At 39.6% G+C, this 16568-nt stretch overlaps 1 protein-coding gene across 16 annotated transcripts in view; it reads left to right on the top strand.

The window, feature by feature from the left end:
- The window catches only part of tjp1a (tight junction protein 1a), a 164441-nt gene that overhangs the window by 128906 nt on the left and 18967 nt on the right, over positions 1-16568 (top strand). For 9 of the 16 annotated variants that reach the window (XM_074616232.1, XM_074616195.1, XM_074616245.1 and 6 more), the window contains 8 exons: positions 5973-6112; positions 7066-7171; positions 7455-7605; positions 10888-10996; positions 11711-11930; positions 13535-13719; positions 14738-14833; positions 16012-16038. In XM_074616232.1, the coding sequence (XP_074472333.1) occupies positions 5973-6112; positions 7066-7171; positions 7455-7605; positions 10888-10996; positions 11711-11930; positions 13535-13719; positions 14738-14833; positions 16012-16038 (1034 nt within the window). The remainder of the gene's footprint in view (positions 1-5972; positions 6113-7065; positions 7172-7454; positions 7606-10887; positions 10997-11710; positions 11931-13534; positions 13720-14737; positions 14834-16011; positions 16039-16568) is intronic. The other 7 variants (XM_074616284.1, XM_074616260.1, XM_074616315.1 and 4 more) reach the window with 1 other exon arrangement.

Below are 16568 nucleotides of genomic sequence, written 5' to 3'. Positions count from 1 at the left end.
TGAGTAAGTACCTTGCACCACTAATGCATAAATCAATAGATAAAGACATTGCATGCATAAACCATCACACCCCCTCTGGAGCCGTGACTGAGTTCCAATAAAGCGTCACTCTGGGAGAGGAAGAGAGGAGGGAATGACTCACCTCCTCCTGGTGGACTAAGGATTTGTTTGGAAGTATACTTTTAACCAGTTTCCGTACAGAGAATCACCTTCAAACTGTATAAGGTTGTCTCAGCTTTATATAGTCACTCACTTCAATCATGCAAAGCTAGGTTTTTTTACTATTGTTGCCATCACTCATGCTAATGACCTAAACGTTAGTACTTGAAACAAAATCTATGTTTTATAATGCATATTTGATTAATGCAATGCTGTTTTCTGCATATACTCTGTACAGATGTCAGAGAACCGATACTTCGTTACCAAATCGATGCCAAAATTCTTGAAATGTGATGGTACTCATTTTTCTACAATACCGCAGGTACTGTCAGGGCTCGAGACTAACGGCGTCCCGTCATCCCAGGGACAATAGAAAATGTGTTTGGATACAGTTAACTTACTATTGACGCGTCCAGGGGACGCACCCTAATTTTTCCCTGATAACGCCACATTGCGAGCAACAAATCCGTGTTGAAATCGGCAGGACGAGAGCTAGTTAACGTTAGCTGTTAGCTCCGTGCAGGACGGCGCTGCTTACAAGCTGCTAACAGCTAACGTTAATTCGCTCTTGTCATGACGATTTCAACACAGGAGGTGCCATTGATTTACATTATGATGCTTTCAGGCTCTATGAGTATTGGGCGAAGGTAAATTAATAACGTTATCATGATGTGTTCAAATGAAATCTTGAATAACTACAGTTGTTTGAAGGAGATGTTTTCACAGCAATATTAAATAGATAATATATAGATAGAATTATGACCTGTTTAACTTCCTAACAAAAAAGCAGTATACGAACGGTAATAAAGAATTACATGTTGGTATCGAATTGGTATCGTGAATCGTGAAATTTCACTGGTATTGGTATCGGCTATTAAATTTCTCTGTCGTCTGTACACTTTATGTGCTGTTCTTTCAATTCATTTTAATGCCCATAATGTCTCTTTGTCCTCCTTTTTTCTTACTGCCAGTTGGAGCTTCCAGTAAGTTATCTTTCTCGTAGTTTAGTGGTTTTTGTAGTTTAGTAGTTTCAAAGCTTCTTGTAGCTGACTAGCACATACAGTAGATGACAAATGAGAGCTGTAGAAAGTCATGCAAGGGACTGTAGTTTCTCTCAGTCAGTGTATGTTGTATGCTTACAAGGCAAGAACAAGATACTGAGACAAGACAACTAGTTCTTTCAGACTTGGGTCAAGTTGATAAAACAGGACTGGGGAGTGAAACAGGCTTGGCACTTTTTGGAGCAGACCCATGCTAATTCAGTCATTGGCTGCAATGAGAAAAGACAGAGGCTATGTTGCTGGTTTCTGATCTTAGTAAATGTCTGTTTGATACTGTGGAGTAGGGCTGGGTGTTGAACCCATGCAGCCTTTATGCACTTGTTCTGGATTGAACTGTCAGATTCTCGTAAAATCAGACCTCCTTTCATCATATTTATATTGGCCTTGAGTTGCAGGCATACATAATAGGCTGTCATACTCCAAACCATAAAAACTATGCTAAAGAGAACATGTGTAACCGGATAGAGAACTAGCCAGAGGTGCTATTTCAGGAGGCAGTACAACTCATTGCTAATCAAATAGTGGCAGCACTTCTGTAATGTTAATGAGATCACTGTCTGACTATGTGACATATGGGTGCCAAACCTGCTGTTTATAACACACTCTCTTCCTGAAGGGCAAAATGTCTCACTGGAACAGGTATACAAAACCCAAGTTTAGCTGAAAAACCAGTAGCCTTGTTGAGATATTTCTTGCATTACTTGTATTGCACAGACCCACACATACAGCTGTTGTAGCTGCAGGATGGTAGTTCAGTGTTCTGCTGCTATGTGTAGCTTGCCAGTTGCTTGTCAGTCGTGCCTAGATTAACCTCCAGTGCTGGCATTTCATTAGATGGTACATTGTGTCAGACTGTGGAGTAACCTTACTTGTTTCAATGCAGGATGAGGGCAGGTTCACTGTTGCACAGATTACTTCCAATGTAAGTGAATGCATCCCTTTGATAACAGACCAGTGTGTGTTTGTTTTGATTATTTATCACTGTAATACTGCTGTTGCTCTCTCCCTGATCCCTCTTTTGAGGAAAACCAAATTACGTTACGTCATTTTGTTTATGTGTACCATTGCACATTTGGTATGACTGGTTAATCTGGTTCGCACATGAATCGTCATCAGAGGAGTAGCACCTGCTTCTCATGTTTCTGTGGTTGAAGAAGTTACTGAGGAAGTAAAAGTCTGACTGTCACAAGCCTGTGATGTCAGGGGATGTTTTTACTGTCTCCCAGTTTGGAGGAGGCGAGGGGGGGGAGGAATTTGACATACTTCCCACAGTGCTTTGCCCCAAGCCAGATGGTTTGCTTAATCTGATTGGCTGTAGGGCTTCTCCCTAGGGCAACGACGCTGTTGCATGTTTTTAAATACAACATATCATCAAAAACGCCCTTCATCCAAAGTGTCTCTTAGTGAGCACGAGTATACTTTGTACATCGGCTCTCTGTGTTGTCTTTCAAGGAATTATACTCAAACTCCTCTTAATAAGGGTCATGGTTCAACTTGCAGATACATTTGTGTGAGTAATTATTCATTTTTATTTTTAAGATTTTTGTCATTGATATGCTTAATTGTTAGATTGTTAGTTTACAAGAGTGAAATTTAGCTATTTTGTTATTTTACATTTTGTTTGTTTGCTAAGTCTGTTTTGTTCTTTAATCTCTTCCCTCGGCAGACTTCACTGTCTTTAAGAGGCTGAAGCAGGCTCACCATCCAATCGCCCAAAAATGCAATTCTTGCAAAAATCTCCAATTATCCAAAGTTTCTGATACCAAATCACAGCATGGCTTTTTCTGTGTTGTTCCTCAGGGTCTTGGTGTCTCAATGTGGTATTTTAGAGGGATTTTTGATCATTTTTATCAATTAAAAAAAGGCTAAATTTAGCATTAAATCTGTGTAACAAAAGGTATCAACCCAAAAAACTGCTGCAACAACTTATGAGACATAATAGAGCATGGGGATGGCCATCATATACTTCTATCATCATGTTCTTAGCCCTTATACACTTTTACAATTTATTTTAATTACTTAATTCATGTTTATTTCTGATTTATGACTACTTAACACACATTAATGAGCTGCATCTCAAATTAATCTTCAGGTTCCCAGTTTGAGATTCAGATGATGTACACCTCTTCTATGTGACATCTGCTGTTGACCTGCTATCTCCCCCCTAAAGACCTCCTGTACCCCCCTAAAAAGACAAAAACAGGTCTATGATAAAGAGCGGTGGAGTGGAGAAGGTTAAATATTTTGGAGCTTGTGGATGGATATAGATCGGGACTGTTATGCAGTGTAGAGATTCTGGTGTGGCAGCACCATATTTTTCATCGCTTGTTGATGTCTGTGCAGCCACATCTCTTCTGCTCTTTCACCTTTTCTGTCTCTTACTTCCCTTGCTCGCTCTTGCCTGTACTGTAACAGTGTGTAAGCGAAGGGATTGAACAAAGGCTTCTGTCAAATGGTGTTTGTCAGTGTGAAGCCTTTTTTAGCACCATTCTGTAGAAAGAAACAACAGATTTAGGCCACAACAGCCTCTCTCACTCCTCTCTCTCTCTCTCTCTCTCTCTGTCCATTGCTCTTGCTGTGTTTGTCTCTTTCTCTTTCACCCCTATCCCACACTCTCTTTCTCATTCATCCATTACACTCACAGACACAAACACACACTCTGTCTTTCTCTCTCTCCCCATTACAATTCTGTTATTTATCCTCGGGCTGCAGCTCTCATTTGCCATTCTCCCTCAACAACAAACTCTCATACAGGACTCTCTGATGCTGGCAAACTGCACGGATCAGATTCATGTGTAAAATTGAATTGTAGTGAGAGAAGTCAGGGACCTAGAAAAGGCCATGCTGTGGTGGGAAAATACTGTAAAGAAGTTCAGCAGCTGCATTGTGTGTAAATAGATGTACCTTTGTGTTTCACTGTTTTATTTATGGGTGACTACACTGTACTGTATACTTTATCTACACTGTATATTTTCGTACTGCATGAGCAAAACTAAGAGACTGGGAGAAGTTTCCTCGTCTGAGCCTGGTGGCACAGTCTGCACCTTCACATTCTTCTACAAAAGCCTCTGAATGCAGCTCAAGTACTGTGCCAGCAGGCAGTCATGTGACCAGATAGGAATTCAACCATTGTTTTAAGCAGCAGAGCCCTTTCTACTCTGTTAGAAGTAGCCTACAAGACACACACACACACACACACCCCGTTTCCCCTTGTTTATTCTATCCAGGTTAAACAGGAACTTGGACTGAAAAGTATCCTAACTCAAGAGTTTATGTTGAGAGACTTGGTTTTATTATTCTTTCTCTGCCTGGTGCTTTCATTGGAATGGTTAATAAAAGGGGAGTTTACATCAATCCTCCAGAAAAACGTCTGCTCCAGTTGAATTAATATCAGTTTCTGGTTGGGAGAGTGGTTTGTTATTTGCAGGGTCTTTTTGACAGAGCAGCACATCCTTCTTTTTATAGCTTATTGTCTTCTCATCAAATGTTCTGTCCATGTGGCCTTATCACGTCATCCAGGGTCCATGCTATTTCCTTTTGGGTTCCTTTCAGTGTCTGTATCTTCCTGCTGATGTCAGCACAAGACAAAGCCCCGAAAGATGATTGTTTTAATCTTGTGCGCACAAGACAACTTTTATTTATTTATTTTCCCAGGGACGGTGAACATTCACAAACAAGATTTCAGTTTCTATCTCATTGAAAATGTGCCAGAATTAGCTCATGTGCTAATTTTCATCTGTATTCCCTGGGCAGGTTATTACAAATTAGTTATCAATATTAGTTATCAATATCAGCAAGCAATACAATACAATGCAATAACATACATAAATACTAGAACTGTCAATTGATTAAAAAATTTAATCGCGATTAATCGCACATTTTTCATGTGTTCAAAATGTATCTTAAAGGGAGATGTGTCAAGTTTTTAATACTCTTATCAACATGGAAGTGGGCAATTATGCTTGATTTATGCAAATTTATGTATATATTTATTATTTGAAATCAATTAACAACACAAAACACCCTCACAAGTACTGGATTTAGCATAAAAATATGCTCAAATCATAACATGGCAAGTGTGTCAGTGTGCTGACTTCACTATGACTTGCCCCAAACTGCATGTGATTATCATAAAGTGTGCATGTCTGTAAAGGGGAGACACCTGGGTACCCATAGAACACATTTTCATTCACATATGAAAAACTTTGAAAATGGCCATGACAGTTTTTCCTTGCCAAAATTTAGCGCAAATTTGGAGTGTTATTTAGCCTCCTTCACGACGAGCTAGTATGACATGGTTGGTACCAATGAGGTCCTTAGGTTTTGTACACAGCTACAACCTAAAAATCACAAGTTGCGTTAATGCGTCAGAGAAATAAGGGCCGTTAAAACGTATTTGCGTTATGCATTATTTTTGCGTTAACTTTGATACCCCTAATAAATACGTTTAAAAAATAGCAGTATGTAACGACCGTGCCAGAGATGATGGTTACTCGTGATTACAGGTTTGGTTTGATTTAAGGCATTTCTTAAGTTTAATAACCGATAATTATCTTGTGCGCACAAGATAATAACCGAAAAATATCACCTTTTGGGAATATAGGGGCTCCGTACAAGGTCATTTTCACACACACTGAAATCAGCAAAGATGTTGCAGTCATTTAAGGAATACATTAATGGAAACTGTGATTGTTTACATCATTAACAGTTCACTTGTACTGAATTGCCATGTGTTATTTTTGTCTATTTCAGTCATCGAAGTCGAGATGAGGATCGCCCATCCAAAGCAGGGGTCATGTCCACGCCAGTCAAAAGCTCTGATGATGGTGTCATGTCACAGGCCAGCGACCAGGCCAGCTCCAGAGATGACAAACTGTTACCTCCGCTGCCTGGTACAGAAACCTCTTCCCATCAGCCCTCAACTTGAGGGATTAGTGTGGTTTCGCATGTTTGTCTCAGCTTTCACCACCTTTTATATTTCTACATCTCATTGTCATTAGTACTGTAAGGTTTCAGTTAGGTTTTACAGCAAAGAATGTTCACTGAGTCAGCTCTACAAGAAAATACAATACTTGTAGAGCTGACTCAGGTTTTACAGCAAAGAATGTTCACTGACTGAAGTACCTGAATACAAATTATTAAAAAGACAAACAGTGTGCCAGGCTTCAGATACATCTTTACACTAAACTCCATTGCTACTGTTTAATAAGACACAATCTAAACTATTAATTGGGTAATTTCTATCAACATATTGTGATAAAAGTTATTGTTAACTGCAAATTACATTTTTACACATCCTTATCAGTCTTCACTAAGAAATACAAACTAAACGTGACACGGATTAAAGGCTGTTACACATCGGCAACGTTTTTTTGTCTTCGTGAGAAAATTACGTGCCGAAAAAGCAGCGTAATTTTTTTTGTGGAACGAGATCACTTCTCTGAGCTTTCGCACCGCAAATAATGGCGCCAACCAATCAGGATGTGCAGAAATGGTTGAGTTACGCCTATATTTATGAAACAATAACACGGAGGCTCCGTGATCCGAACCAGGACAGCAAACTTTATTACTCCTTTCAACCTTGACAAAAGCAGCGCATACCAGATCCACTCCTTCCGTTCTTCCCTTTCACAACATTTTGTTGTTTATTCATCACACCCCCGGTGTGTAAAGGTTTTTATGTTGATGCTTTCACTTTTACAGTTGGTTTCACTATTACCCAGCACTTGGCTTGCTATCTTCACTGTACAAAATGATGAATCTAATGCTGTCCTGCATGGAGTGTTTACAACTTTCCTTGGGAGTAAGTGTGTTATTTAACTTACTATGATTGTATTTGTGGCAGAACCAAAGCCAGTTTATGCACAGCCTGGTCAGCCTGACGTGGACCTGCCTGTCAGCCCCTCTGATGCCCCCGTACCCAGCGCCGCTCATGATGACAGCATCCTCAGGTAAATGTCCTAGATGTTCTCGTCCACCTTACAGTATCGAGTGCAGATTTGCATTGTGGCATGTATATCAAGGGGATTTATTATTCACTTAAAAAACAATTAGGCTTCCTGCCATATACTTGAAATTTAGTTCAGATATTCTGGTCAGCTTTTGTTTTGGCTCTGTTGCTACTCCACACTCTGCTTGGCTGTGTTTTGTGTCTCATAGAATGATCGTTTTTAAATCCATGACTTGCTGACCTTTTTTGCTTAATCCCATCTGTCTACCTGTGTTCTCTTGTAGGCCGAGTATGAAGCTGGTCAAGTTCAAGAAGGGAGAGAGTGTCGGTCTGCGGTTAGCAGGAGGGAACGACGTGGGGATTTTTGTGGCAGGTGTTTTGGAGGACAGTCCTGCAGCCAAAGAGGGGCTGGAGGAGGGAGACCAGATTCTCAGGGTACGCTACACTCCATCACTCAAGCAACATGGCTAGTGTTCGCTCTCTGCAGTAACATGTAAACATGAAATGTAGTTTTTGAAATAGTGGTGATGGATTATGAGAATCACAGAAACCTGATTTGTTGGCCACATACTGTGTATGCTTCATCAGGTTTTGTGTACATGTAAATGACAAATATTTCAGAAATGCAGCAGTTCAGTGGGTTGAAAAGAAAGATCATCAGTCGTTGCTTTATGTTGGATTCAACATAATTAAACCTAAAGTCTGGCTAAAAACTGAAGCTGAAATAAGTAGATCTAAGTTGGTTTTCACAGCTGAAGTGGATTATTTATGAAACTCTGTAAAAGCTGTCCTTTCATTGCACCGTCTGTCAAAGCACCCTAAGAAAAGAAAAAACTCCTCAGGCTACACTTGTCATGTATCAGATATGCCAGCCTTGGTTGAAAAAAAATGGACAGTGGTGGGGAAGAAATCTGCTGCATGTAAACACAGGTTTTACAGTAATCAGGGATGTATAAATGTGTTTGTTCTTTGATTTCCTCCTTTAACCAGATTTCTTTCGATAACTTGTTGATTTTGTGCGCATGTAAATGTAGTGTATTTGTTACTTCTCTGAGGGCCCTTTAACAAGCCAAAATTTAATCAAACTCTGGTGCGTTTTTTTGGGGCGGTTGTGAACACAGAAATCGTACTCTGGTGCAGACCAAAACAACCGGTTCAAGACCGCTTGTGACATGTGGTCTCTGACTGTTTTCAAGCCAGACTGCCTGTGCGTGCATTTGTTGAGATGGACACAGGTAAACGACAGGTTAAAACGAGTGGGAGAGGACTGACCTGGACTTCTGCAGAAGTCAAATGTTTGCTTGACGTCTGAGACAAAGAGAACATACATCCATCCATTATCTGTAACCACTTATCCTACTCAGGGTCGCAGGTGGGCTGGGGATGATCACTGACATTGGAGAAAACCCACGCTAACACGGGGAGAACATGGAAACTCTACACAAAAGGGCCCCAAGCCAAATTTGAACCTGCAACCCTCTTGCTGTGTGGCGGCAGTGCTAACCACTGCACAACCCTAGTGAACATACAGAATATGCTAAATAAAGTCCACAAAAATAGTGACGTTTATAAAGTCTTTCAAGATAAACTGGAGAAGGGATTCGTGCGCACAGTAGTTCCATGCAGAGTTTGACAGCAATATATCAAAGTCTGTGATTCCCTGCATAGAAGTAGCAGCTCTCGAGACGAAAAAGATAAATTCGCTCCTTCGTACACGCCCCTCAGTTCATTATTTTTTTAATTTGGTCTGCTTTAATTTGTGCACTGTGAAACCGAACCAGACTAAATAGAAAACTAACCAAAAGTATCAGTTTCACTCTGATTCGGACTAACAAAACGGACTATGACTTGTGAATAGATTGACTGTGGCTGAAGTAGATCTTTTCATTTCAATGCCTTGCAATTGCAGTGTGTTGTCCTAGTATTATGTAGTTTGTAAGATGATTCCAAGATATTGAGTTTATTCAGGCTTTTGTAAGTTAGAAAGTTTTAACTTTTAGTATTTTTTTCCATGTCACATGTATGAGAGTGGGAAGAACATCTGGTGTTATTGTCAAAATAGACGAGCAGTAGCTGCCCACGTAACTTAGATAATCAGTGGTGAAACTATGTGATCCCATGGCCACAATCGTTTTATTTCTGTGTATAGAGATCTTGGGAATACAGCACAATGTATCTGTCAGTCTATGAGTCATTCTGGGCTCTGCCTCGTGTCAAAACTCCCCTTGTTTCCAATGTGAAGACACAATAGATGTCGTTCTTGCACTCTGACCTCGGAACAGTTGACTTTCTGTTTAGCTGAACACTAGAGTAACATTGTTGATGAGATGATGGAAACCCTCTTGATGTCATTGTTGGATCCATTCTGTCATGTTTATACAAAGCCAACTGTTATTACACCTGCTATGTTTAATGCTGTAACGTTGAAGCTGTGTAGTAAAGGCTGAATAGTTAGCCACACAGTTTTTTCCCCCATGACTTAAACATCTATGGACTGCATTTATCTTATAGACAAAGCTGTCCATTACCATATCCCCTTCTCTTAATGAACATACTATGTCTTGTGTTCCTCCCACTCCACAGCATAGATCTCTCTGTGCCTGTGTGTGTGCCTGTGTGTGTTCTCTTTGCTGTGCAAACACACCTTAGAGACTTCCAGGACATTGTTTTCCATCTTCAGATGGTTTCCCTTTGGTCATGGTGTGCTAGTGGAGATAAAGACGTCAAGCCCTCCTGTTTCTGGGAAGGACAAAGGTGTCTTTCTGAGGTTCAGTGATTCAGTCCATGTGTTTCTGGTTCCCCTGCTGCCCCTCAAGCAGAGTCAACAAACAGCAGTTATTGTGTTTGGGACAGAAGCAGGAGGTGAGGAGGAGGCTGCTTGGTTGTAGGGGGAATACATCGCCCTGCTTCTGTTCAGGAACACGTTTTTCTTTTCCTCCTCTTATTCTGTGAGAAATCAAGAGAGTGATAGCTGCTGGAGCTTTGGGGGGGTTTTTGTCAAAGAAAAAAAACAATGAAAGTTGTTGAAAAAGAGGAGGAGAGTTCACTTTAATTCAGTAACTTTCAACATTTTTTAAGCATTTAACAGTCATTATTTAATAACTTTGTTGAATACTCAATTCTGATTGGTCAATCACGGCATTCTACGGTCTGTTATTTCTTTATAGCAGACTGTTGCTATGGACGCAGTTCCATTTTTATATCAAATTATGGATTTGTTAAGTAATGAAGGGTTTTATTTCACAACAATGATCCACTAGCTGTACATTATCCCTTACTTCTACCATGGTCTGGGTGAATACTTGATTCTGATTAGCTGCCGGTTGTTTATTAATTCTCGATAATGGACCTACTAAGTAGTTCAGTTATGGTTAGTTATGGTCATAATTTTTAGAGGTATTAGCAAATCTTCAGGGTTACCATGGAAACGGAGTGAATAGATTGTTTTTGGTTGCAGATTGCATGAAAATATAAATGAATGGTCTTCTTTTTTTTTCTTAGGCATGTGACCACATGGGTAATGCCCTTCAAGGTGTCCGTAATCAGGAATTAATGGACGTGCTGGAGGCCAGGTTGTTTCCGCAAAGTTAATTCCCGATAGTGGACACCTCACCGGGCATTATCCCTTACATAATTTGCTCTTTCGTATGATAGTCCAGTAGTCCTTCAATTTAACTGTAAGTTGATTTTTCTACGTCTTCTGTTCTGCATCTGTAGGTGAATAATGTGGACTTTGCTAACATCATCCGGGAGGAGGCTGTGCTGTTTCTGCTGGATCTCCCAAAAGGAGAAGAAGTTACTATTTTGGCCCAGAAGAAGAAGGATGGTGAGTGATGGCAGTATAAAGTACTGTGTTAGTAGTGTAAACAAGGGCTGTCAAAGTTAACGCGATAATAGCACGCAAAGTGGTTTTAACGCCACTAATTTATTTAACGCATTAACACAACTTGTGATTTTTATGTTGCAGCGGGCTCAGTTTTAAAGCTAGAGTGGAGATACTGGCATCATATGAAACTATAAAACCTAATCAATTGGTATCAACCATGTCATACTAGCTTGTCAGAAAGGAGGATAAATAACGCTCAAAACTTACGCTAAATTTTGATGAAGAAAAACTGTCATGGCCATTTTCAAAGGGGTCCCTTGACCTCTGACCTCATGATATACTGTATGAATGAAAATGGGTTCTACGGGTACCCACGAGTCTCCCCTTTACAGACATGCACACTTTATGATAATCACATGCAGTTTTGGGAAAGTCATAGTCAGTCAGCACACTGACACACTGACAGCTGTGGTTGCCTGTTAATAAATACATAAAGCAGCATACTTTCCCACTCCCATGTTGATAAGATTATTAAATACTTGACAAATCTCTCTTTAAGGTACATTTTGAACAGATGTGTGATTCATTTGAGATTAATCGCGATTAAATATTGTAATCGATTGACAGCCCTAGTGTAAACACACCAGGCATCAAAACCAGCACATTTAAAAGGTCGCTGTAATCATCTTTTGTCATTTTCTGCTTTTTCTTTAGTGTATCGGAGGATAGTGGAATCGGACGTGGGTGACTCCTTCTACATCCGGACACATTTTGAATATGAAAAAGAGTCGCCGTACGGGCTGAGCTTTAACAAGGGCGAGGTGTTCCGTGTAGTAGACACGCTCTACAACGGCAAATTAGGCTCCTGGCTCGCTATCCGTATTGGCAAGAACCATCAAGAAGTGGAAAGAGGCATCATTCCCAACAAGAACAGGTAAAAGAAGTTTTCAGGTCACACCTTTTAATACCTGTACAGCTTGTCCTGGCACTTTATGAATGAGCAATGGGGCAGACAAAGGAACAGAAGCATTGTGGTTGATCTACGAGTAGCAAGGAAGGATTTGATGGCATATTTCGATTTATTCATTGAAATGTGTTAACTATTCTACTCTATTTAACACATTTATCATGATTTTAAATGCTTATTATGTGTGTTTCTGTAATTCTGTGTAAGAAAAGGCTTTAGTTCTGTTATAGTCCGTATAAAGTGGAAGTATTTTTAAAGTAGGGCATATTTAACACATCACGTGTGTCAGGTTTTATAAGGATATAATGTACGAGTTGTTATGTTATATAAGGATTACTGTGAGGTTCATGAGGTCTGTGTGTCTGAGGATATGTAGTATAGATCATGATCCAGCCAACAGCATCGTTTTATCTAGGCCCGTCTCCACAGCCTTAAACAGCCTCTGGCTCTGTTTACACAGAGATTCCTCACTGTCCTGCTGACAGAGAAGACAGAGCTTTCCACATGCTGCATGCATTTATATCACATACATTAAACATTGTGAAACATATCTCAGCTTCTCGGCCAAGATAAACCTGCCTCCCTGGATATTGTTTCACAAAACCTTAAAATCACACTCAGAATTCAATAATATTATTCTAAAAACATGCATCAAAAGAAGACCATTATTATTCAAAGCCACTAGGAATGAGAGCTCTTCTTTTCCAGTAAGTTTAGGAAACAGATACTGCAGAAGAAATTCATGGTTTGTAAATCTGTAATGGTGGAAAGTGTGTCAGTGTTTTATAAAGTCTTATCTTAGTTTCTGTTATACATATTCTGTATGTATATCGGAGCATCACTGAAATGTGTATATCAAAATAACATGTCATTTTCTTGTGAAAATACCTGATGTAAAGTAATGAGTTTACAGATACCAATTGCTGACTGTGTTATTCTGCTGAAAAATCATTGAGTTATGACATTTAAGCTCTTCATAATGTGAATATTGAGCTATAAATTAGATTGTACTAGCCCTTAAGACAACATATCAACTAGCCTAAATATAAAATGTCCTTTAAGCGTTTCGTCAGCAAGTACTCCATAATCAGTTTGACAACCATCTACAACTCAGTACTGCACAATGGTGTTACAGTTACACCTCTTCCTAAGTGGACGCGATGCGAACGAGTAAACATCAGATTGGTTCAATATTTACCAATGAAGATGTCCTAACCTGTTCCGTGCGTCAGTGAACAGACAAAGCAACGTGCCGATGGCTTGAAAAAACGCTTGCCCTGGCTCTATGTATGCACAGTAACTGACAGTTAATCAACATCACTCTCTCTATGTAATAGATTGTGACAATGCTCGTAGTATATATGGACAGTTTGTCGTGCTCCATTCACCAGAGTTTGCTCGGTTGCTGTATGTTAGGAAGAGGTGTTGCAGTACCAGTATATTACCATGGCTTTCCTCTCCAAACAGTATTAAGCTGAATGCCTAATACCTGAACTATCTAAAAGTGGCCTTGATTGCAGTTTTGATTGAAGTCCTGACAGCTGACCTTACTCTTACTCTTCTCTCTCCAGAGCTGAGCAGCTATCCAGTGTCCAGTACACTCTCCCCAAAACACCAGGCGGCGACAGAGCGGACTTCTGGAGATTCAGAGGACTGCGAAGCTCCAAGAGGAATTTGCGGAAGAGCAGGGAGGACTTGTCGGCTCAGCCAGTTCAGACCAAGTTCCCTGCCTATGAGAGGGTGGTGCTGAGGGAAGGTAAGAGTACATCTGCAAAGGCAGTACCGGCAATCAACTCCCACATATCTTTATAATTTATTGTAAGAAGAATTTACCAATTAGTGGAAAGATTTCAAACTTGTAGCAAAAAGAAACACGTGGTCCTCCACGGCACTCGTGAGTTTCGTCAAGAAATGTAGTAGTTATTACCGATACCAGTGAGATTTCATGATTCTTGATACCAGTTCGATACTACGGTAAAAAAACGTAAGTAAAACAATGAATCCCATGTACTTCAACATCCACTCCTTTATTACTGTTTGCATACTGATTTTTGTTAGGAAGTTAAACAGGTCATAATTCCCTCTCTAATATCTATTTTATATCGATGTAAAAACATCTCCTTCAAACAACTGGATTTATTCAGGTTTCTCACCAAACAAGAGTTACATTCGAACACATCATGATAACGTTATAATTTACCCTCGCCCTATATCAATTTGACTGAATAGAGCCTGAACGCATCATAATGTAAATAAATGGCACCTCCCGTGTTGAAATCGGCGGGACGAGAGCTAGTCAACTGTAGCTGTTAGCAGCTGGTGAGCAGCACAGTCCTGCACGAAGCTAACGTTAACTAGCTCTCGTCCTGCCGATTTCAACACCGATTTGTTGTTTGCAATGTAGTGTTATCAGGGATAAAATATGGTGTGTCCCCTGACTTGTTAATAGTGAGTTTACTACGTCCCAAACACATTTTCTATTGTCCCCGGGGTGACAGGACGCCGTTAGTCTCTGGCTTGTCGGTACAAATGAGTATCATCACGTTTTCAGAATTTTGGCATCATCTTGGCACCGAAGAATCGGTTCTCTGACATCCCTAGACGACTGTAGTCCTACGTTTCTATGCTTCTAAGCATTGCAAAGTTTTTCATTTGTTCATTACTGATTGTGATATATTATAATGAGGTAAAAATGTATGATCTAATTTAGCATTGTGTTTGTAAGTGTTGCTAACCTTTGGTACTCTCTTTGACATGGTCTTGTTCTCGTACAGCTGGGTTCCTGAGGCCGGTGGTTCTCTTTGGGCCGATAGCAGACACGGCCAGAGAGAAACTGGCCAGGGAGGAGCCAGACATTTTTGAACTAGCAAGTAAGTGATAAAGTATTATGTTTTGTGTAGTATCCTACTGTGTGTCTGGTATTGATAGGAGACCATACTCTTAATTTACACATCACACATTAAAGCTGATGGCTGCTAAACTTCGCCACATCCATCAAATATTCACAGTAGCGGTCAGTAATAGATGTTGAACTCAGTGTTGGATCAGTACTTCTACTACGTACCCTGCATTTTTTAAATCCAAACGTAGCTCTACACGTCTCTAAACAACCTTTTTGAGTCTGGGAGGTTTTAAAGATATTTTTTATCCTGTCTACATTTAATTTGATCGGTTTAACACAGAAAGATAGCAACGTTTATTCCACAAAATGTGTCATCTCTGAACAAATTTTGTGAATTCTCTTGTCAGTGATTTGTAACAGTAACTCTCCTGACCTGTGTCCACTGACAATAGACATTCATCGTGCATCACTACTGCCTGTGACTCTCTTTTGTTATTTTTAAATGTGCTGCTCTGTTGAAAGGATTGGCACAACAATGCAGGGACAAACAAACAGCTTGTTGAGGCTGCAAATCTGATTTGATTCATCAAAAGTGTATAAAAACACACTTAATTAATTGTTTATTTGGCAGTAATGAGAATATGACAAAGTACTTAGAAGCTGAACGATTATAGGTAAATCAATGCAACAACCCCGGCTATTTCTATGTAGTTAGAACCTACAGAACGTTAGAAACATTATATTTTGGTAGTTTCTTCCTTAAGTCTTCAGTATTTTTCTGTAGAAACAGACCACTGCTGTTGGCTGATTACATTTTGTATTTAAATTCCAGCTAGTTGTCTTTATTCACTGGATGTTAACTCCCTCAAAAATAGATGTCATTCTGCTTAACTCCAGAATACTACTACTACTAGCCTACTACTAGATATTCACAATATCTTTTAGTAGGTCAGTTAGTCAGGTTAGTCAAGTTGTGTCTGTTTATTTATAGCGTCTCTCTTCCTTTATCTCTGTTTATCTTTCACTCTTCTACACGTTTTTATTTTAACACTCAGTATTGAATTCCAGTTACTTTGCACAACCTCACATGCCAGTGCAACCACTCCCACATATATTTTCAGTGTGCACACACCCACACAAAAAGTGAATCCATTCCTTGATGTTTATTTGCGTAGTGATGTTTGTGTAACTGTATTTCCTTTTCAGAAACACAGCAACAACAAGGAGTGGAAAGTATGTCACTTAGTGCATCAACTTTTATTTGTTTTATTTGATTCAGTGAATGGCAGATAATCTGTAAACTGCTGTTTGGTGGCTAGCTGGCCTATAGATGTGTAAACAATGCGTATGGGGGAGTAGCACTTGATTTATTCATTTGTCATTACAATTATTAGTATTTTTAGTATATAATAGCATGATTGTGAAATGAATCACAGAAGAACTCACACTGAAGAAATGCAATATCATACTTGCAAACAGCTATTTTCTTTTATTTCTTGATATTGTGCTTCATTTAGTGACTGAAATTACACTTGACTTTGGCAAACAAAATAGCAGCTATCAATGAAAATATATATATTTAAGATTTTAAAAAGCTCTGCTGCATTAGCATGGATCACATTCTGCACATCTAACTCACATTCAATTTGATACACATTCATTTTTGTTCCCATACTACACTTTTTTGCCCAAATTTAGGTCTCTAATGAGCTGTTTGTCATTGTGATATTGCATGTTGATCATGGAAGAGATAATGCTGATTA

This window comes from Sebastes fasciatus, chromosome 2, assembly GCF_043250625.1.
Source record: "Sebastes fasciatus isolate fSebFas1 chromosome 2, fSebFas1.pri, whole genome shotgun sequence".
NCBI lineage: Eukaryota > Metazoa > Chordata > Actinopteri > Perciformes > Sebastidae > Sebastes > Sebastes fasciatus.
The sequence above is the reverse complement of the archived record's forward strand: the minus strand, read 5'-3'. Positions and strand labels throughout refer to the sequence as shown.